The 23,462-nt window shown below is 42.4% G+C and overlaps 1 protein-coding gene across 3 annotated transcripts in view; it reads right to left on the reverse strand.

Annotated features, from left to right (window-relative positions):
* The window catches only part of LOC107223837, a 53,721-nt gene that overhangs the window by 1,604 nt on the left and 28,655 nt on the right, over positions 1 to 23,462 (reverse strand). The window contains exons 3-5 of one of the 3 annotated variants that reach the window (XR_006904195.1): positions 12,397 to 12,539; positions 7,519 to 7,612; positions 6,349 to 6,728 (exon numbers count right to left, since the gene is read on the reverse strand). Coding sequence is in view for 2 of the 3 variants with exons in the window: in XM_046739092.1 (XP_046595048.1) it covers positions 6,558 to 6,728; positions 7,519 to 7,612; positions 12,397 to 12,539 (408 nt within the window). In the remaining variant the exon portion in view is untranslated. Of the gene's footprint in view, positions 1 to 146; positions 6,729 to 7,518; positions 7,613 to 12,396; positions 12,540 to 23,462 lie in introns of those variants that run through there. The other 2 variants (XM_046739103.1, XM_046739092.1) reach the window with 2 other exon arrangements.

A 23,462-nucleotide genomic window follows, 5' to 3' on the forward strand; every position in this document is an offset into this window, starting at 1 on the left:
GAGTTTGAAAATTAAATATAAACGCTTAACCGTCTTGAAAATATCAATTTCTTGCTACAATATATATATTATTATGTATGTATGTATATAATATAATATAATATAATATAATGCGATAACCTACGTACGTACAATGTCAGATACAATTGAACCGTTTTTTTTTTTTTCTTCTTTTTTCCAATTGTTTTTAAATATGATTAGTATATGGGATCACAGCCATTGCTTTGAATACGAATCTTCAATTCGTATTTTAAGACCAGTATAATAATATAGTTAATGTTGGCGTAAGTGTATATTTTAAGTTCGATGATATCTACGCACTAAATAACTACCACATTAATTACACTTCAGCCGACAGCCGACAATAATACGCAGCTGCAGTCAACGATTGTAAAAAATACAATCCTCTTATCAACAATTATACGCTCGCTAAATTGCCTTTCCTTTCTCTGCTCACTTCGCGAGGCTCGACTCCACGATTTCACGAACATTCGTTTCTTCTTCTTTCTTGCACGTTCAATTCTTTGATAGTTAAGAAAATCGAGCAACAACTGCGCATTGTTCCGGCAGTGATCAGCCAAAGTGGTTGTTGAACCGTTGCACAAATACTGCATGTATGCCGATTCGATTTCATGATCATATTAAAATTGCCGGTTAAATGTTATTTGTCACCTCAAAAAAAAAAAAAAAAAGGAAAAGAAAAAAAAATATCCTTAAAATTGCGTAATAGGTGAAAAAAATTCAACTTTTAAATTCACAATTTATTACAGAAGTTGAACTACTTGATTTGCAGTATCTGCGCATCGACTATTCAACGTGTAACATCTACATAGGTATTTTGCATAGGTATTTAATCCAGAAAGACGACATTAACTGGTTCAGCTCGCTATGGATTCTACGGACTAAACAATACCCTAGAGAATTTACCTCGAAGAGAGTAATTATAATATACAGCGCCGCTTCCAACGTCTTTGACTCGTCCTTTAATTCTACAACTTGTCTAATATACAAGAAAGAAACCGTGCGATTATTCAGGCAAAAAACCTAATATTATCTATCAAATCTATGATCAGCGAAAACGGAATCGAACTATTTTCTAATTACGTATACTTTTTGCTCCTTTGATCGAGAATTTAGTCCTGCAAAATGTCCTGCCGAATAACTACGCCAACTTTTCCAAACTCCGAATTCCACGGTGGTTTTAGTCTGTTTGTTAGCAGAGGGCCGCATAGTTCCGAATATATATATATATATATAGACTTCAATCGATGCAGCGTGGAGAATCTCTTATGTAACTCGGGTCTTTCTTCATTATCCTGTTGCTACTTTCTCTCTCTCCTTTGACCACTAGGTATTTGTTCGGAAATTTGGACAGAGGACGAAAGGTACAGAAGCGACGCATGATACAATATGAAGAACTAACAGACCCGTATGCAGCTGTTAAAAAAAAAGGCTCAATTCGCATGTTCTACAAAAAAAAAAAAAAAAAAAATTGAATAAAAATCTATCTATTAGATATGAAGGTGAGAAAAAAATTTGAGCGTGCATTTTTGGGTCTAGGCTACTACTACATAGTTAGGAGGGACCGTGATATCGGACGTGAACTTCACTTATAAATCGTTCTAGGGGCTACACAACGCACAGTAGTTTTATAGTAAACCGAGTTCAATACACAGTTATCCCACAACGATATATTAGTCGTGGTAAACAGCGACTAGAAATTTCCTTATTCGTATACGAAAGATTCCTAAGCAAAATCAAAATAAAATAAATAAAAAATTAGCCTGCGAATTGTACGAAACGTCACATTTCCATTCGGAGTGAAATATCTCAAAGAAATATTTCGTTCGTGTTGAAATTAATGTTTAAAACTCGATTCGTCGCGAAAAAAAAGACAAATATCTATACGTAGAATATTATTTTCTACTCGTGAGTGATTTTAGAATCGAATTGCGTTGAGTGTGGAAAAATTTTACCGAGATACGCGAGTTCTCCAAAAATATAACACCCCGGGGTATGCGTTTCGGGTCCAATAAAACAAACTGACTGCAACTGGAAATCCGTTATAATGGATGGAGCGTAGAAATTTCTAAAACGCTTCCGTGCTCTAAACACATGGCTTTGGACAGACGTAGGTACTATAGCTCTAACGCTATACGAACCCAATCCAGAGTGGATAAACTAATTAACTAGACGTCCGGCGGGTATACTAATCGTTAGTCTATTCTACGACTCGTGTTGACTAGGACAGTTTACTTAGTCTAATTAGTGAGTTTTATCAGAGTGAGATACCTAAGTATAGGATAAGTAAGTGAGAACGTAACTATAAGTTGATTATAAGTGTACATACATGTAATAAGAATGCAGTGTACAAACGAGCTGGTAGGTATAATCCGTATGTATAGATTATATTAGGGTGTTTCAGAAACAAATAATTTGCGATGTTCCACCATGTCACCCCCTAAAAAGTTTGCTTGGGTTAAAAGAAAGATTCTGTCGAAGGATGAGCGTTCTACGTTATGTGGAAGAACGCGCTCGGTTGATTTTTCACTTTTATACATTATTTTATGTTTATGAAGTATCGTGAATAATTTTTCTTTTTTTTATTGCTTTCATCAATCATAACATCAATTCACGTAACAAAGAAGACCCGCACTTGGAATATCAAGTCTCTAGTTGATGTTTGAGAATTGTATTTGACGACTTTTTCACTATTAATTCAATCTCATAAAATAGTTGTAACTTAATGTGAACTTTTAATTTAGGAGGATAAGATTACCGGATGATATATCGTTGTGTTATGGATCGTGATCTTTGGGTTGAATATAAATGTCGGAGAGGAAATAATAATTGAAGTGCTACAACGTGTTCCTTAAAAAATTTAAAAATCAACCGAGTGCGATCTTCCACATAACGTAGAACGCTCACCTTTTGAGAGAATATTTCTTTTAACCTGCACAAATTTTTCAAGGGGTGCGACGGTGTAAAATCGTAAATCGGTTTTTTTCTGTAACACCATAATATATTTCATATATATGTATATGTACCTGCTGCATTTAACATCGATGAGAAAATTGAAGATCAATAATCGTTTAGTTGAATTTAATTTTTTTACAACTATTTACAAGCATGCCAATGTCACTTTTCCCCCCGTTTGTTAGACAGGAATTTTTGGCGACGATGCGTTTATTTACACGCAACAAACAACTCGGCTGCGACATCGAAATCATCATTTTATGGACCAAACGCGTCTGCTGTTTCCGCAGCTAAGAAGAACGCCGTTTGAAAAAGACGTCCAGCGAAACCCTGTACCGCGCTAATTACTCAGATAAATTTTAGTTGATAAAAATACTTTTATTATTATAATATACAGCTACACACAGTTATAGAATATAGAAATACGAGACCATTCGCGGCTTGAAGGTATATCATCGACGTCAGAAAAACTTTTCCCTACGACATGCAGATCGATGTAGAAGAGTTATAAAATGCTAGAAGAACGGTCCAGACTCCCGTTTTCTTCTTAAAACAGTTTTCGAACATGGTATTGCCGAACTTTCTCACACCTTCGTCAAAGTATGTCGTGAGAATCGCGAACGAATCTGCATCTGCACCGTTGATATACGAACTCGTTTTGCATGTTCCTTGTTCTGGTATTTTTTTTTCTAGCCTTTTTTTTCACAGACACTCAAGACGCAGGAGATGAATTGACATTTTTTTTTATCTCCGCTGTGAGGACGCTCTAGGATGTATCGGAAAAAATATATATTTTTTTTTCAACAGTTTAAAAAATTTCATTTAGGTATAAAAATACGTCTGTCAAAATTTGAGCTCTTAATATTGATTTAATATTAAGAGGTCGCTCGTTACACTTTTATATTTTCCGTAAGAATTACACGGGAAAATGGTTTTTACTCCTTCTGTTTCTTTTTTTAAAGAACCTTAAATATATTTCGACCTCGAACAACTTTTGAAACAGTTGATTCGTCATAAAATGATGAGAGACCTTTTTTGTAGAACGTTCAATTCCCTACAAAAATGTTTCTGTGAATTTCCTGTACAACGCATCTTTAGCTAGTTACAAAAATCAGCAGAAACAAAAAAAATTTTTCCCGTGTTAATATTAAATCAATATTAAGAGCTCAAATTTTAACAGGCGTATTTTTTTACCCGAATGAAACTTTTGAATCTGTTTCCAAGAGGAAAAAAAAACACGGCTGTTTTGACACACCCTTGTACACACGTATTCAGCAGCTGGACGTGGTTTAATCCTAATTCAAAGCTTTCAATAGAAGAGAAAAACATGGAGGAAAAACACGGATTTAGCAGCACGTTGTTAGTTTATTTTCTGCATGCAAGCGGTTAATTTTTCGGACTAACAAAACGAACCTGCAATGATGGATGTGCAGGTTTATAATTTCGGCAAATCGGATTCGTTTATTGATCATCGGCCATTGATGTTGGTTTTACGAAAACAGTCATACTAAGATTTTGGGACAAGCATGTTAGTCTTAGATCTTTTTTTTTTTTTGTTGAATTGATTCACAGGAAATGCAATTTTTCTTAATGTTTGTAAAAATGGTTTTATTCCAACAAAAACTTCTTTTCCATAACTATTAATTCACTCTACGTAAGCTCGTGATTCGTTCATTTCCGTTTTACGAAAAATACTACCAACGTGGCAAAATCTGTATTTTTCTAATTCGTCAAAATTCCTTCACGTATGCAGTATTGCACTGATTTCTTTGATTCGTACAGTTTTTTCAACTCTTCGATTTTTCTTTGGCTTTGTTTGGCTTGACTTATATTTATAATAATACCATGCATATTTGCTGAGCAAGGAAGGAAATGCGTATTATTACATGACAAGTATATTTTGACAACGATCATAATCGCAGAATTCTACGGCTGTACAAACTACAGTAAAGGTCGAAACCAAAGACCAACCCTTTAATCGGTCAACTGTATCAGGGCCTCTTTGGCAAATGATAATTATACCGACCATTGAGCATATAATTTCGCATTTTGATTCGGATCCGAGCAATTACCATACACAACGTATATGTACACACATATATATATATAATATATTATAATGAAAGCGTTGTCTGTTAGCAAAAATAACTATCACGTAGAACTGTCAGCATCGTTTATATTTGTGTATAATTATAGTAACGGACGACGTTATTTTTATGAACATTACGAAAAAAGAATTCATCGAAAAAAGGGGCGCAAAATTTTAATCTCACATATTTATATGCTATTCATAAATATGTGCTTACTTACGTGTCGAGTATATAATAGACATATGTATCATTGCATAGTACAAGATATATATATATATATATATAGTATGTTTCTAATAATCGCGCGTAAGATTTTTCGCTGTTATAATTTCATACATCAGTTTAATCAACTGACCAATTAGGCGCTAAAAAACGAAACGTCTGCAGCAACGAAAACATACAATATAATCGAAAGTTTAAATTGAAGAATTCGTTATTAGTTTTCAATATGTTACCGTATAATTAAGAGTATTACTTATAATCTAAGCCTTGACTCAAGCACTCGAAAGGAACTCGCGCCCTTGCATTCATTCAACGCTGCAGGCATTCGCGATGAGACTAAACTTACTCGTTAATACTTTGGTAAGGTTACATATGTATATCGATCGGATCGCTTTGGTTAATCGCTAATTCCTCATTTACATTATCACGTTTCAATCGATCCGTTCACCCTTTCTCCTTCATTCTTTCTTTCTTTCTTTCTCGCACTTAATCAGGCGACGGTAAAAGTTTAACCTAAATCTTAAAATATCTGGACGTTTACTGTTTCGTCGGGGTGCCCCCACGGTTTCAATGCATACCTATGCGCACACATATGTATATACGAAATACTCGTTAGGTTTTCACAGACGGTAGGTATCGTCGTAACTCGCGATTTACGACGCACGCTTGACGGTTGGAAAAAGAAAAACAACGCAAATTAAAACGACAACAATTAAACGAGAGTCAAAAAAACCTCTTTCATCGTCGTCGATGAATAAAGAGCTTTCGACCGAACGTGAATTTCCCTTTCCTCAACGAGTGATCGAGTTATAATTCCCTTAAGCCCTTTTTGATTTTCATTCAAAGTCTGCTCTACAGTTTTGATTCAAGTTTTCATTTTGTTTCATTGAGTATGATATCTGCTAAAAAATCGTCATGCCACCGTTCTATGCGGTAACGTCAACTACACGCGCAACGCATACCGTGTACACGTTATATCAGCGTGTTTAACCGCAGCCAAAAAACGCCAAACACTCAGCCAAATCATAGCGCGGACTATAATTCCTTAATCAACACCCACCTGAGCAGAAATCCTCCATCCGTCGATCAATAAGCCCAGGTCGAAGAATGAGAAAGCTTCAGGCCTGTGCGCGGATACGCAATGACACAACTGACTGATTTGCATCTCCTCAATACTCGACTGTCACAGCTCGTCGGGGGCACACCTTATAATTCTTACGTATATCGCTCGTAGTCCCCACACTCCGACGATGTGGGTGTCTCCGGACACTAGGTGGGGTGGTTCGGCTCCTCGTAGGCCTTCTCGTAGTCCCGTCGACGGATCACAGCGAAGTGCGTCATCTGGAAGGAGTTCGTTTTCTTGCAGCCCCTCTCCAGGGTCCCGGTCATGCTGTACCCCATGTTGAAGTCGCTCGAGGAGACGTTCGACGTTAGGTAGAGCTGCTCGGAAACGGGAAGGATTGACAGCAAATATGCCGATAACAACGTTTTGAATAAGAATGCGATGTATACGTGCGAATGTGTAGTCATGTTCGTTTAATCATGTGTGAGGCTGTATCTGAAATGTATTCCTCATTTATCTGATGTACGTAATAAGAATCACGTAATTTGCGGAAAACGAGCATAATATGTGCTCATACATTTTTCGCATATATATTTTTCCACGCATGTTGTAAAATTAGTATCGTTTACTTCATTTTTCACCCCATGCCGATCAATGAGTTCGTTAATTTTTGAACGACGCCATGTTTTCAAAAGTGTCTTGACTTTTTTTCAACAATTTCTGTGGAAGAGAAAAAAGACGCGTATTTCGACGTAATATGGTAATACTAGATTCGTGAAAAATAGGCTAAAAATCGGAAAGACGCTAATTTACAAATTTTCACATCCCCGGTTCTTAATTTACAAGTACTTGGAAATGCATTTTCACCTAATGTTCGTTACGGTCAGCAGCGATGAGAAACGTCATTTCACCGACGCAGTTCAATTCTTTGAATGGAGTAAAAACTAAAGATACAAAAGTTCGGAGGAGGGCGCGTTTTGAATTTTTTTTATAATATTTTTCAAGAATTCAGACTCATCTGAAATTTGAAGCCATGATATGAGGACCAATTAAGGAAATAAGCGTTTTTATTTCTCTTACACAGAAATAGAAAGAAACGATCAAATCGGCGGCATCGAGTTAAATTCTTCACACGGAATGACTCGACATTAGCGATGGGGAATTTACCTTGAAATCTGGATCCGTCGTCATCCTTTTGAAGGACCCGATGATGTAAAGCGTCCCAGTGCCAGTGTCGACCATTTTTGCCTGTGTGCTGTATCTGGAACAGAAATTACGGAGATTTGTTAAAGGGGACGACGGGCAGAGTTTGTTTACCGCAGAAGTTGAGGCAGGGAGAAAAAGTGATTACCGGGGTATTCGCCGTAGTCAGGTTTATAATGTAATGCCGAGCGGAATAAGAAAATCTTCCGGAAATTATCTTCATACCGAGTTTGAAACAGATCCTTTCCATCGTCAAAACGTCCGACTGATTCCATCCCCCTCTTGGTCTGGAACTTCGTTATAAGATCGCGCAGCCATTGCTACAATAACGGGTTGGTTGAAGGGAGGAAAGAATACCGTCGGAAAAATTTCATTCTAACTGACTAACAAAGTTAATAACTAACCAACCGAGGAAAAAGTTTTATTATTCAAACGAAGATAACAGCATCTTTAAATCGTCCGACGAATCTCAACGTGGATTGAGGAGGGTTCATTGGCGTTCGAGGGACGTTGAAGTGTCATTCATTTTGAACAAATACCTCGCAGGGTTAATTAGATAGCTTTTCGAAAAGTCACTAGTCGAAGTAGCGACAATCACGGTGTTTGCACAAATATTTCATCGCGATGGTTAAATTCATGGAAAGCTCATCTGTCAGATTCACATTGTGCTTTTCGCTCTCTGTCTCTTTTACGAAATGACGAGGAGATCGTTTCGGAAACAAAATCATCGCAACATTAGAAGTTTTCCTCGTCAGCGAACAACTCTAGCGAAGTTGATATGCTCGTTTGTGTTCCCAATCCGGCTGTGAAGACAAGCTGATACCGAGAGACGTACTTGTTTGCGCATCGCACACCCTCCGCTTGTCACAGCCTCGAGGGTCTTATGCCAGCAAAATCCAGCGTACGGTATCCTAGATAAATCGTTACCCAGAGTCTCTCTACCAGAGGGATAAAGCAGGCATAGACGAGAGTTAGGAAAGACGTTCGAAATTGGAACTCCGGTGACGAAAATTCGCGTCAAAGTTTGACTGGGAACTTCTCGGATTATCTGGCATCTAATCGACTCGGGATATTTCCAGCTGTTTGATCCGAAACTCGAAAAGTTACGTGATGAAACCGGGGACCCGAAAACCTAGAGAGATTACAGGGATCACGCCGAACGAACTCGAGAAGCAAGCTCGGAGCTGACGACCTTACCGAGCTAGGAGATCCCGGTGAAAGCTCCCGATGCGCATTTTCTGCCGTCTTTTTCCCCGGATATCTTTGGTTTGAAATTGACGAGTCTCACCGTAAAGCACCGCCTACTTCTGTAACTAAACGCCGGTTCAAAGAGCCTGTGGATTTAGGCTAAGCACCGAGGACCAAACGCGGTGGATCAGACTCTGAGTTCGAAGGACAAGGGCATGGAGGGCGGATAGCTACCCTCGAGATCAATGGAGATTGTTAAAAGTGTAAACGATAGGAGATTCCGTGGAGTACGCGGGATCAAGCGCTCGACTTTTATCGAAATTCCAGCCTATACGTAGCTGGGCTGTTTGGACGCAAACGAAATGGAACAAAGGCACTGAACGTATGACCCTCGTTTCTAAAATCCTTCGACGCGCATCAGGAATCAGAGCCACGAGATAAAACTTGGAGCCTCCTTTTCAACGTATGTTGTGTAGCATTGGGTTTTTAAGGGTATTTGAGTAATGGCGCGGATTAAGTTGGGAATGTTTGAGTGAAAAGCGAGCTGTACGCTTCTTTGAGCTTGCAAACTTTTGAATCTCGAGCGTTCGGGAAACTCCGGGTGGAGGAAGTTTTGGAAAAACGTTGATTCGTTTGTTTTTTTCGTTTTTCCAAGCTATTTACTCCATTTATTGCTACCGGATGATTTTATGTCGAACAAAGTATTCGTCAAGCTCGTAAAGGGAGCGGATATAATGGCTCTATCCTGCAGCATGCTTTCACCGGACTTCCTTTCATGGGAATTTCGAAGTACCGATGTTGTTATACCCTGCGTCGTTAAAATTAAGCTTCCATCCCGCGAGTGTTTTTACTCTCTCGAAAATGTATTCCACACACATCACGTAGATTATACGTAAAAGTATAATTTATGTACCGAAGATATTCTCAGAGACAGGAAAATTACTTAAAATCCTCCATTCAATCCCTTTGGGAACGGCTTTGATTCTATCTGACGATTTGAGCTCTGCACACCGAAACAAACGAGTCAGACAACATCAAATGTTGCATTGCTCCAAAACCTACCGAAACCATGGATCCCTATCATGGTGCAGAATCTGTGCGACAGGACAGCACAATATGAACCGTAAAAAAAGAAGTACCATACGACCCCATGTTATTCTAACCTTTTCCTCGAGGATGAAAAATACGAGGAGTTATTTCACCGGTGTGAAACATCAAAAATATCGTTGTCCCCCGACGAGTATGTGGGGGTTGTGAATCTGCGGTCAAGAAGCGGAAGGCTAGTGTAGTACGGCGAAAGCTGCCAACGGCTAGCCAGCGTCGAACTATCGTGGATATTTCTGAGCAATTCATGGCATCTGCGGTCGACTTGAACCCGGGTCCCAGAACCCGAGGCTTTTATTCGAATCCCTTGGTGAAGAGGTAGCGGGAAACCGTCGACATTACATAAGCCGTGGTGTCTGGTGCCAGGCAAACCACCCTCCGGAGGGTAACTCCGACATGTACGTACGTACCAAGTCCATAAACAACTCCGTACCCACCTGCAAACCTGCGGTTCACGCCTCATGCGCTCAGCAACAGTTCTAGAATCGTTACGACTTTAGAGAGACGCGAATTGCATGAGATTTATGAAAATTCGGTAGTTTAATCCCATGACTCCTCAGCTGTGAGGGTCAATCAATGACAAGAAAAAAAAAACCACGAAGAATGTTGTTCGTACATGAGAAATCTGGGGATGAGTGATGATTTATAAAAGAGATCGTTTTTCACGTACACGTTACACATCGGCACGCTGTACTTCGAATACAGTCCATTAACATGAAAAAGAACTACCGAAGCCAGGAAAGATCGTATCGCAGTTTGGTAGCAAACCGGAGTGTAGACTGCTGGTGCCTGCAAAGTCGTGAAACGTGGGTATGACATGGAGGAACAGAAGGAGATTACGGCAAGGCAATGGGACGAGTATCTCCAGTTCTAGTTTCCGAGAGAACTGCAGCTCTAGCTCTGTAGCTACGCGGTGAGTGAATTAACTCAATCCTCATCTCCCGGGAGAAACAGGGATGGAGATGAAACCGTCCGGATGATATTTAGACCGACCAGACCGCCAAAGACAAAGAATTCATCCCGGTACCGTAGGAATTGCAATGCCCTCGTATCCTCGAACGGCAGCTAGCCAAAATTCGAGATCAAAAATTACCATGTCAAAAGTGAACGGTTTCCTTCTTTTGCGTTGAAACCTGTGCCAAGAAGAACCTCGCTAACTTCATACTGCTCCAGTTTTCCAACTCACGTGTGTTATATAGACGAGTCGTGTGAAGGAAGAGGATCAATATAAGACTTGGTATGTTTTCGCGAGTTTTTTTTGTCAAGGTTTCCATTACAAAGGCCACTCGCAATGAGCAAAATTTTTTGTCACTCGAATCTAATATCACAAGAACGAAGTAAAATAATCAATTTGCAATACTTTCGATGAAGAGAAAATCTAGAATCAACAATTTCAGACTTACGACAATACGTTAAAACCATTTTTCTTCCACATGTAAAAGTGAAGTTTAAAAAAAATAAAGCACCATAGACACTTGATTGAAACTCTGTACACCTGCACCTCTTACAGTTTCATTAACCGTGATGTGGAACTGCGGTGTCGACACGCAATATCCGGCTCCGTACTACGGTACTTTTCGAAATAGAGGTTAAAATCAAGATATGAAAGATACTTCCGGGAGGAAGGAACAAACGATCGCAAAGAAAAATTATCCATACTGGTTTCCATTGATCGAGTGGATATTAAAGGTAGCAGAAGGACGGAAGTCCGGAGGGTGAGGCGATGAAGACATCAGAGGAAAGAGGACAAAGGGAATCGAAGGGAGCCAGCGACAACGCCATTGGAAGCGACGCTTCCGTGAGAATTACGCGGTGTACTGGCGCAAGCCAAGACGATGAAACAGGGAGGTGGAGGTATACGGTACGATTCCATAGCTGGGCAGATATAATGAGGAGAGCACGTAGCATCGAAACAGTCAAGGGAACCTCGCGTCTTTGAATTGGCACTGCGTGCCCAGAATTGAACATCGCGTGGAGGGATTTCGCTCGATGAATAATCAAGGTGAGGAGGGGTTTTGCAGCAATGATCAGAACTCTATGTATAAATAATTAGCGATATTCCGCTTCGCGGCGTGCATTAATTTCCTCGCAAGTAGAAACTCGGTGTATTCTTGGTCTCGGCTTCAGAATTGAGTCGCGATCTTTGTGTCGAATCGAACGTAATTTATGACCCGAATATTGACGGTGAAGTGCCCATAAACATTGTATATGACCCTTCCGGACGGCAAGCCACGACGTATTGTGCCAGGATATTTCCATCGTGTCCGAGACCGGGGGGCGAGGAGGAGTATACGGGGAGTGCCAATCGTTCATCCCCCACGCATCGATAGCGCCGTGCCATGCCGACAGATATTGAAATCGTAAAATTGTTAAGGCGCGCAACGCGCCCTTCTTCGATTCGCGAGCGAAGAAACGAGAAAGAAAATAGATCGAAAAATATGTACAGGGGGAACTTTTCCAACTTATATTCTCGGGGAAACACCGGCGTCAGAGTTATCGTCCCGCCAATCATCGATTCGGGGGTGAAAAATTGACTCGAAAGTCTATTACCTCCTCGTTCCAGCCACCTCGACCACCTTGCAGCGGCTTCTGCTCCACCAGAACGGCGTCAGGGTCCAGTAGGAACTGCTCGCACTCCTCGCCCAACCCTCCTCTGGGAATAACAGGACCTGGAACAAGAATTGACCGGTATTCTATCAGTTGGGGGGTAGGTAATAGATTCGGTTCAGCTTTGGGGGGACGGGGGAGGGGAGAGAAGAAAATGGCTCGTTGAGTTTAGAGGAACCAAAGCCAAGGATTCCGACTGTGCGCTGTGATCTTGAGGGTAGTTTTCGACTGATTGTCAGTTTCGCGTGACAAACGCAATTGTGCAACTTTGCAAGGCGTGCAGAATTCGTTCCATTACGGAAGCCTGGAAGCCGCACGTCACTGAACATTCTGCGCAAACGTTTGGGTACGTTTGTCAGAGAATCCAAGTTTCAAAGCTCACGCCAGTTAGCGGAGTCAGTTAACGTCAGCCCCGGAAGTTGGAGTACCGCGCTGTATCACGCGACAGCGTGGTTTTCCTTCGAGGATATCTCGCGGCGCGTCTGAGAGCGACGGAGAGTTGAGAAATGAGTTCAGGTGTAAGGCGATGGTCATCGGCGACTAAAAAGATGACGGACGCGAAAGCTGCGGCAAAAAGCATCCGGCGATATGTCGGCAAGAAGAGGGGGAGAAAAAGGGTTGAGTGATCGGAGGGTACGATATTTTTCTACCCTGCGGGGGTGGAATTGAGAGGATTGGGACGAAGGGGAGATTCCCCGGGGAATTTGTGTTCGGGTTACGTATACACTAGACTTACCTATACAACCCGGCACACCGTTGAAATAAAATAAGGCTACAAGGAGAGCGGGATACTGACTGGAACGGGAGGAGAGATCATTGCGCAAGAGTGTCAGGGGGAAGAGCAACCGTCAATGTTTGCCTTCTGGGTTCTGTGGCCTGGCTTCGCGGCAGTGCGAAACTATCTGACGGAAATATTGATATTCTTGACAGACTCTGCAGGGCGTTCGGAAATCTCTGAAGTGAACAGATACGTTCTACCTTATTCAAAACTAGATGTGATTCACGCCTTCGACTGTCAAGGATTTTTCCCTTTACGAAAGAATGTTTTATCTGATGCAGATGACACGTGATTGGCACTATTTTCTTCACCCTTATGCTAGTTGATAATAAACAATTTCAACGACGCTGTATGTTCGTTGGAAGTCATACTGTTCGAAAAAATAACACAATAAGTGATTATATTGATTAATTAATATTGTAATGAAGTATGAAATGTACTTAACTACTAATACGATATTACCTTATTTTTGTATTCAGCATGACAAGACAATTTATGTGAAATATTTTATGTTATCTGCAGTATCGTGAATAAATTATGTCGGTTTTGATCGATCGGGTTCCTTGCTGAATATTCTCTGAATTCGTTAAACTCATGAATTTTGGGATAAACGACTGTTGAAGTATACACATTTGATAATACAGTGATTGATTTGGTAGGTAGGTCGGTAAAATAAGTTGTCATAGTTTGTTAGCAACAAATGAAGTTTCAACTCTAGTCAGATACCTTATCAGATCTACAAATTATTCCGATTCAAATCAGTCTCTATACAATATATACAACGTCCAGGAAATAAGATTACCGTTGATCCGTTTCGTAATCCAAGAAAATAACCGACAGCGTATAGCTGAATCCGAAAAACGAATAAAGCCAACTTGGAGGGGGATTTCTTTCCGTTCCGTTAATGAAAACATTATCCAAACTGTATGAAAGTGCATTGAGCATGTGATTCAAATAAAGCAGACATCCATTGCAGCACGTAGCAGCAGCAGCGTTTGAGAGGTGTGTGGGTTTTCAATTTAGAGAAGCAGACCGCATGAGTTGTTAAGCCATAAAGCCATTAGTCGTGGGAACCTGCGGCGTCTAGCTTTTTTCATCAGGATTGTCTGCTGCCTCGCTTATCCGAGCAGTGCACCGAAACCGATGCATTTTCGGAGAAAATTACAAGACTTATGGCGTACGTACGCGTTAGCGTGTGTGTGTGTGTGTATTGTACACGCATCGCGGGATGTCGAAACGATTGAAAGAAACTTCTTAACCGGCGTCGTTTCGCATGGCACGAAATCCTCAAGACAATTTACCGCTCTTCTCCGCTTTTCCGACCCCCGCGACTCCGGAGGGAAGCATCGGAATGAGAAGCGGAACGACGGGAGAGGGAAGAGGGAACGAGAGCGCGATATCGAGATTTAGATCGAGACCAAAGGGTCGTCTGGAGATTTTATCAACTCCCAGCATCCGCGCCGGCGGCAGCAAACCGCCTCGGCAAAGACCGCTGAGAGCCTGAGCCAAAATCTCGGATCTACCGCGTAAACAAGAATATTGAGAACCGACTCGAGGCTCCCTCAAACCCCGTCCTCCTCCCCCTTCCCACGGCTCAATCTGCTGAGTTCGTTCGCTTTACGAGATTTATTTTCGTGCAGGGTCAGGAGACTGAAGGCTCTCGGATCTCGGAGGGAAGAAAACCGGAGTTGGCAAGCCTGAAGGAGACCCGAAGAGGCTTGAGGACCTCCCCGATACTCGGAACAGAAATAGAAACTTTTTACACTACACCGGGGCAATCAATTTCCCTCTAAATGCACCGTAACTTTGTTTGTAACGGAAATTAACGCGCAGCTACTCCTCGATGCAATTTAACGAGTGCGAATATTCATGCACGCCGTTGGCTACGCTGCACCGAGCTCAGTCTATTAATTTCGGACGAAATTCCACCCGGAAATTCGCATCACTTTGATCCTACCGGCCGATGAAGTTTCCAATCTCCCGTCCAAAGCGTCGGGAATGCAAATTATTCGCATAATTTCACATTTGTCGGAGCTCAGAAGGGTTATCCGGTTTATCTCTCGGTGCTCTTGTCCGGTACAACGAGTTTCTTTCGCCATTCGCAAAAGGCGCGATGACGCAGGTCTTTCCGGCATACTCAACACTTTGAATAGTTTTAAATATTTTTTTTTCACCGGCATATCACGTCGCGCGAATTCGTAAGACTGTGAATCAAAGGCTCAATTTACGGTGTCCGATGAAAGAACAGCGGGCGAAAGAATGCAAAGGAGATAAATTATTCGTGAGGAAAAACTGCAAAGTAGAAGGATGCGCGGAAGAGGATATAGAGCAGGATCGGGAGAGTGGAATAAATAATTAGGAACAATAAGAGTGTTGAGAGTAGTTGAGCTTTATAAGCGTGAATAAAGCGCTACGCCGATGCAGCGGCAACAGCACTCGAAAGTTCCAGCAATATTGTTGAATTTGTAATCCTTTTACGATGCTCGAAACTGAGAAAAAGAAGAACTAGAGTAGAAATAAATGAAGAAAAAAAAAAAAAAAAAGAAGGAAGTAATGAGAGAAAGAGAAAAAAGCAAACGCGCGATAGAATATAAAGAAAAGAAAAAGGAGAACTCGTCCAAGGGAAATGAAAGCTCCTCCCGTTCCTCCGTGTTTAAATGAGAAACACGAAGCACTGGCTGAAAATAATTAGGGAAATACCTGGCAGCTTCCCTCAGCCCTCTGCGAAAGAGGCACGCGTTGTTCTTCATTCTAATTATGAATATTGCAAACGCCCCACGTGCCACACCGGAAAACAAAGAAAACTTGGAAACTCGTCGTCACTTTGAAATCCAAACCTCTGTCTCCCATAACCGTGACATGAACCGCGACACGACGTAGATTAGCTTCTAATCTCATCGTCGAATAAACGTAATCCGGACGATTTTTTTCGAGAATCACACGATCGCGTCAATTGTTCGGCCAGAGATATTCCAGAGGAGAGTTTCGGCGGGGTTTCGCGAATGGGACGATGGGAAAGGAACGGGATAAAATAACAGGAGCAAACAATCCCTCGCCCTCTTCTATCGCCCGGACGAAAAGCTAGATTGCAGAGATTATTGGAGCTGATTGAGCGAGAGCTATAAGCCGGATGATCGGCACAGCCTTCCAGCTGGACTCGGATCTCGCAGCTGACGAGCTTTTCGTCCGTTGAACGGAGCACCGAGGTTGAGCCGCAACCACTTTATACGCGTTAAGCGATGATCGGCAGATTCTCCCAATTGCACGCCCTGGAAATGATATTAATTCTCATAAACATTCCGGAAATTGTTAGCAACGGGCGCATGTCACGTCCTGCTCTCGTCAGCGCGTCAAGCTGACGAACCGCACGAGGACTGAGCGTGAACTCCAACCTCTGGTATCCAGATATTAAATACAACCCGACCCTGCGGGATGTCACTCCGATTCAACGGTAATAAACCGAATTAATTATCCCTCGGGATTGGTAGTGTGCAGTGCGAAATGATGGACGTTGGATTCCGTCGGAGATAACGCGATGATAATTTGCAGTTTCATTTCGCGTTGCAGCGATTGGGAAGAACGGCGTAACGTTGATTTAGCGCTGTAATTGAGCAAGTTAGAAACGTGCCAGTCTGCCGTATAACTGTGTAACAAAGTGCAGTGCAAACCCCGGCTGCAAAGTTAGCCGCAAACTCCGTGATCCTCGAGAGGGAATGCAGTGGAACATGGCAGAAAGGCGAAGGTACAAGGGTGGCGTGTTACATTACTGGCGTATTTAATTGAGACTCGAAACGGCACGTTTGCTTTGCTAATTTTACCATTAGCAGCTTATTCGGCTAGAAACTGCTCATTGAGTGCTTCTTCAGTCCTCGAACCGTTATAACGGCTCTTCGAGTCTTTCGCGGTCAGAAACGAAGCTCTTAGAAAGCAGAGTTTTTCATCGTTTCCACGAGATTCGTCACCGTGGCGGTGAGCAAACGATGATGGTTTCTCAATTTAGGGAAACTGGACTATGAAGCTGTTTGTATCTTATTTCGAAGATATTCGGCCACGCATATTGCACACGCTATGTTTCAGCAAAAGCTTCGAGGGTTTGTTGACTATATAACCGGATATTAAACAGCCTTTACATAAATATTATAATCCCACGTCCAACCCGGTCAAGACCGCTTCCACGCGTTGGAAACCCTATTACAATAATCCGGATTAAATTTGGTGCAAATAAGCCGCGTCTAGCCTCGACTTCCAGGTTCAACAGCCCAGGACCATCCACGTCCTCCAGGATATCCAACGAAGCGACGCGTTAAACGAGATGTGGCAGTGTCGTTTCTGCGTTAATCTACATGTCTTTAATCGTGCGATTATAACGATCAATTTCTATCTCACGCCGAGCGACGCCAGTGGTAATCCTTTCGAAGGACAAGACGATGCAGACAAAAGCCATCGCCGAGCTGACAAACATCGTATCTGAAAGATTGTGCAAAATTCCATCGCGTTGGATTGTTCAAACTTAGAGTGAACGATACAGTCAGGCACCATTGAGCCGCCGGAAATGAGTATTACCAAACGAGATGGTCCCTGGCAGCGCGGGTGGTGGGCGGAGAAGAGGAGACCACTGAAAAGCGTGAGCAGGCAGGCTAATGTGATAAACCAATGGTGCGGTTGGTTGAGCCGGAATCTAGTCGCTTATTCTGGCAAATTTGGCCACCCCATTACCTGCTTCTCTCTAAATCGTATAGGTACATCATCGGGGGGAGAGGCGTTTGCTTGTCGAGGGAAAGGCGAGGGTGAATTGACTCGAGGGGTTCTCTCTCGGGACGAGAGAAACGCAAAAGGGTATAGCGGTGCGTGTTCGCGGCTCCGGGTGCATGGAAATCCGGTTTAAAGTATCCGTATCGTTGATGTTTCGAGAAAACGATACCCCACTTCAACCCCTGGGAGTTGCATGGTGAAAATAACTCCCCTAAGAGGCACGTGGAGTCGAAAATATATTTTTAGTTGAAAGAGCGCGCAATTGTATACCCTGGAGTCAGATTCACACATGTTGTTCCACGCCTATGGAGATTGATGATGACGACTCGTGTTCGGCCCCAAGGTGCTTTAACAGGGAGTCGGAGTCTCACGGTAGAATTAATATTTCAGTGTAACATGCAATGTCATGCTCAACGGTTACCTCGACTAAGATCATGGTATATTCGTAAAATTAATTCGATCAATGGTATAATGAAAATAACGCTAGTTCAGTTTCTATAACAAGACAGTCTACAGTATAAACTAACCCGTCCGAACCATTGTCTTCTCAACTTTCTCGCTCTCGCATCAAACATTTGACTGGTGGTAAATTCAGTTATTTCAAATTTCTATAGCACGGTTTGCACCTGACTTTCCGACACTAATTACCGTCTATTGCTAAAACATGTAGAACCGGACATCATAACTCCAACCCCCGGAACTCATAATCTCTTCGACTAGGAGTCCCTCCTTAAACAATTTTCGCCAATCAGCGGGAACTAACAAATTTCCACCCTTAGAAAATTTGCAACCCTCATTCAGAGGCTCATTAAAGAACTTCCTTACAGAACAGACATAGAACAGACATAGCATCACTGGAAAACTTGACGTAAAATTCCACCCCTGTAATATATTATAAAGAAATTTATACATCATAGTTACGTACAATTGCTGTTGTGATTGTTTCAACTAGTGCAAAGCCATCACGTCACCCTGACATATCCCTCTTAAACAAGTCATGCGGTGTTACCTGCAGGTTGCAACTCTGACGCTGAAACTTGTGTACGTCGGAATCAGGTACTGTAGTGCGATAGAAACTGGACCTACTGCGAGAAGAATTAGCTTGCAACGAAAGCCAGCATCGAGTGAAGAGCTCAGAGTATAAATGTGCCAGCTAAGCAGAATAATAAGAAAGAGAGTCGTGTAACGCGTGTGCCTGATGGAGGCGAGGCGCATTTGCAGTGATTCTCGACTCCTGTAACTTAAACCACTCCGGTACATACACGGATCACCCCGGTTTCTGGGTCAGAAATTTTACACCATGCCCGGATTAGATCGCTGGCTTCGCCTGAGACACTGCATGTGGTGATACCAGTGACACTTTTAAGTCTCCAAAGCTTTGCTGGCTTTTGTGAACAGAGAATTGTCACTTTCGATAGTTATTGCAATATACTGTCAATATGTCATCTCTCGTAACGGAAGTCTCACCCACTCGATGCGCAAAGAGAAACTCCTGGCTTAGAACACAAGGTCCTCGTGTGTTTTTGGTAGCGGAGGTCAATTTCCTGGGTATTGTTCAAAGTGACGTGGCGTGGAATGGGATACAGAAGTACGTGCTTCGACTTATTAACTCGACCCGGAACGTGCATGCATGTCCGTTACTCAATCCATTGTCCATTTTTATTTACAGCTACCATGGGAGTCCTATACTGTATATGTACGGTACCGTACAAGTTCCGAAAGAAATGACAATCAAGATTGGCTGCAACGGTCGGAGTATCAATCGATCGAATGACTTGGAATAATTGGTATCAGTACTTTCCCTAACCCTGGAACGTAATCGAGGAAGTCTGCAAAGTTTGTTACTATAATCAGCTCGAAAAATGAAACCAGCACTATCCATCTTGCAGCAGCAGCAGCAGCAGCACCAGTTGTCAGAATTACATCCGGTCACCGGATTTCTCTGCATCGTTTTCCGCAACTTGAATATATATACAGGTATATGTATATGTAGTACATATACATTGTATATATGTATATACAAAGTTGGAGAGAACGTCATGCGGGTAAATGTGTGCGGCTGCAAGTGTATCGATTTGCCAAAGTTTGCAGAAGTGGATATTCCAGCAAACGGGGTACGACATAGCGCCTGTCATTTGTCAAGGGGAAACCAATGACGCGGGATATTGTAGTAGCATAAAAGTGGCGCCGAACTACGTCACTCCTCGAATATATAGAACTTCCTTCGGCTTCCCGCGTCCTGACACACCGTTCGACTTTATACCGGGCATGCAATTCTCCCGTATCTCTTATGCTTTATCGACTTTGTATTCGATGTTTTTTTTTTTTTTTATTTGTATTCCTCTTGGCGTCAATCGACTAGAAAATACCTAGCGGAACTCGACGTCTCGATCGAATATCTCGAGAAGAGACTTTCTCCATCCGTGAAGGTGAACATTTTCATTTAATTTTTGATGTTTTTGTTTGCTTCGCTTTTTTTTACCGATTTTATCACATCGATTGCAATTTTTAACCAGCGTACCGCTAACCTCAGCTTCGCTTCGCGGAGCCACTTCAATCACGCCTCGCATCCCGGCATTGATTTCAATCAATCCTTTTGCGCCCCGCGCATCGTCGCGTTCCTCGACATTTCCTAATCGCCTGGTGAAAAATTGGCTGTTGGCGCGCTCTGCTCCGACAACCCATCCCCCGTCCCTTGAGAATTCATTTACATCGGACGAATTGCCTTCATTATCGAATCGAGGGGCACAAATTTAACCAGGTTCAGGCCTCGATGCAAAAACAATGGCCTGTAAAATAGATAAAGATTCACTCGAGACGTTATTATATAGGTACGCAAGCCAAAATCAATCCGGGGCTTTGGGGGTAACTTTGATCAACCGGGACACAGATGTGCACATGATCGTTAAAGACGTACCTCAAACGTCATTGAATGAGGATAAACACTTGAACACGAACCCCGAGATATGTGTCTTTCCAATTATATCGATCGATCAAATAAGCTACGCTACGGTTAAGCCTCGTTAAGCCATTGCTAAATATTTGCCAATGGGCGCGCAGGGTGCGGATGTGTAATTTTGATTTTAACGCAATTACGAGACGACGACAGGTAGTGTCTAATCAAATGTTGTTTCGGATGATGATTAGCGATGCTCGTCTAGAATTGTAGAGAGAGCTGCACGTGTCGATGTAACAGTTTTTTGCAGGCTGCTTTTACGCGACGTAATTGATAACGAGCTTAGTTTATACACGTAGATGATGTGCACGCATACGTGAGTTACAGGAACAAGTGCGCGGAGGTGATGAATGGGTGGCTTTTAGTACACGACGATCAATCCCAAGTCCCAGGGTAATTTTATCGTATAAAGCCGAGAACTAATTAATCCGCGACTCGTCCATTAATTTGCAAAAAGCCTCGTAACAAACAATTAAACAGCGAAACAAGGTAGCAGTCGTTAATCTGAATTTGCCCCAGTGCCTTCTTGACTACCGATTTAACGACTTATTAAATCGCACCGTATTCTCTACCTGAAACTCCCACGGATCGTTAGACATGCAAATTATTTCAAATTATTTCAAATTATTCGCCCGGTACAGAGAAAATCTTGCCGCGATGGCGAAAGAACAACGACAAGCTGGAATTAATAGTGCTTTAATTATTGGAATACCTCGACAAGTTTTCTTTCAAGGAATTTCTCGCCGGTTAAATTTTTCACCCGGTAATCTTCGACATAATGCGAATAGATTATCTCGCAACGCGACGATGAATTTCACCGAGGAAAAGAAATCCAACTAATTCTTTCCCCACGAATCTTGTCGCAAGCACCGTTCCAAGCCCAATGTCTTCGATAAAAATTCACCGCAAGTTCCTCTTAATTTGGTGAACATGACTTTTTCATGACGTGACCAATACCGCCAGCTCAGAGACTCCGCAATTTCCGGCGGTGCTTGAACCCTTGCTGACGGTGCCATGATCTTGTTATTCCATTTTCGATCGAGGGCGCGGACGGCGGAGATTCGTGGAACCGGGCAAAATGACCGATATTCATCGGGCCATATTTTCACAAGGTGCCTCCTCCCCCTTCTCGGGTGGTCTCCGAGTTTGTTTGGGTAAGCATACACCTCTCTAGGGCGAATGGGGTAAGTATTCCAGTTCGCTGGGAAGTTATTCAAATAGAGCCAATCATGGATTCCATATCGGTTTCCAGCGTCGCGGAATTCGAGCGGCTAACGAACCCCGGCGCAGTGACCATTCTCAGATTCGATCTGTTGCCCAGCCCAGCACCAGAGTCGCTGAAGTTGTTGAGTGGTCGTACCATTTGTGGTCACTGTGCCAGCTGTGGACAGCTTTATAGAATTCTGTGTTCATCAATTTGGCGTTTAACCATTTCGATCACTCGATTCGTACGTACGACTGAAATGTAAAACAAGTTTTCAATATTCGGCACACTTTGTTGGTTGAAAATTGGTCGTGTTTACACGGAACGAAGCACCTCCAGGTATACCATCTGTGGCCATAAGCTCAGATTACGTCTGATGAATATGGCCACAACTGGTACGAATATCCAATAACACGTGATAAGAATCTGGAGAAAAATAGGATCAAACGATTTGGAAGCCGACTGACGTTATAAATGATTCTGTTTTCACAATATTATACCTTCGTCTCGATCAAACGCCGCGAAGTGGTTTCGAAAAACAAGCTCAGTGGCCAGAGCATTGGGTGGTCGTAGCAATCGATATACGCGTTACACACAAGGTGTTGAGTACAGTGGAACGCAGACGTAACCAGCTATAAGCTGCCTACCGGGTAAACAATAACGAGGTTTACAGAAGCGGTGCGGAACGACGCTTCGTCATCATCCGGGGTAAAGTGGAAAAGGGGTTAGAGGCCTAGGTCAGGGGCGATGAGGTCCTGGCTACAAAAGGTTTCGCAAGGGGTTCAGACAAAAAGGCTCGTTAGGAACAAGTGGCGCCGACTAAAACTGCCGGCACCATTAGGTAACGGTCCGAACTGTACATGCCTAACAGCATCGCCAAACCGATGCAAAGGTGCATGTCTTGTTCAGAAAAGTATATTATCTAGAAATGGAACGAATCGCATGCTCGTTTTAATTGACTTTAGCTCATAACTCACGCTTATCTTGACGAAAGATGTCGTCAAGTGACTTTCAGTTGCACCATTTCGTTCGCTTGATATGATTTTTTCATCTATGCAGCTGAGTTCGGAGTGAGATTAGATCCAAGCGATAGCGTAAACCGGTCGTTTTACAAATTACCGGATTATAGAAGCTACTCCAGCGTTTTTACGCGTTTCCATCAGGCCGTGTATTTTAGAAAAACAGGCACCAGATGCGGGACCGAGCTAGCGAAGTGAGAACCGATCAAAGAAATTTCGGGAATTCTTTAGCATAAATTAATTATTCAACTATCGATTACGGTCCTTACACCAAATGCTCGACGAAACTGACTTAACGAC

The sequence above is a fragment of the Neodiprion lecontei genome, chromosome 1 (genome assembly GCF_021901455.1).
Source record: "Neodiprion lecontei isolate iyNeoLeco1 chromosome 1, iyNeoLeco1.1, whole genome shotgun sequence".
In the NCBI taxonomy this organism is placed as follows: domain Eukaryota; kingdom Metazoa; phylum Arthropoda; class Insecta; order Hymenoptera; family Diprionidae; genus Neodiprion; species Neodiprion lecontei.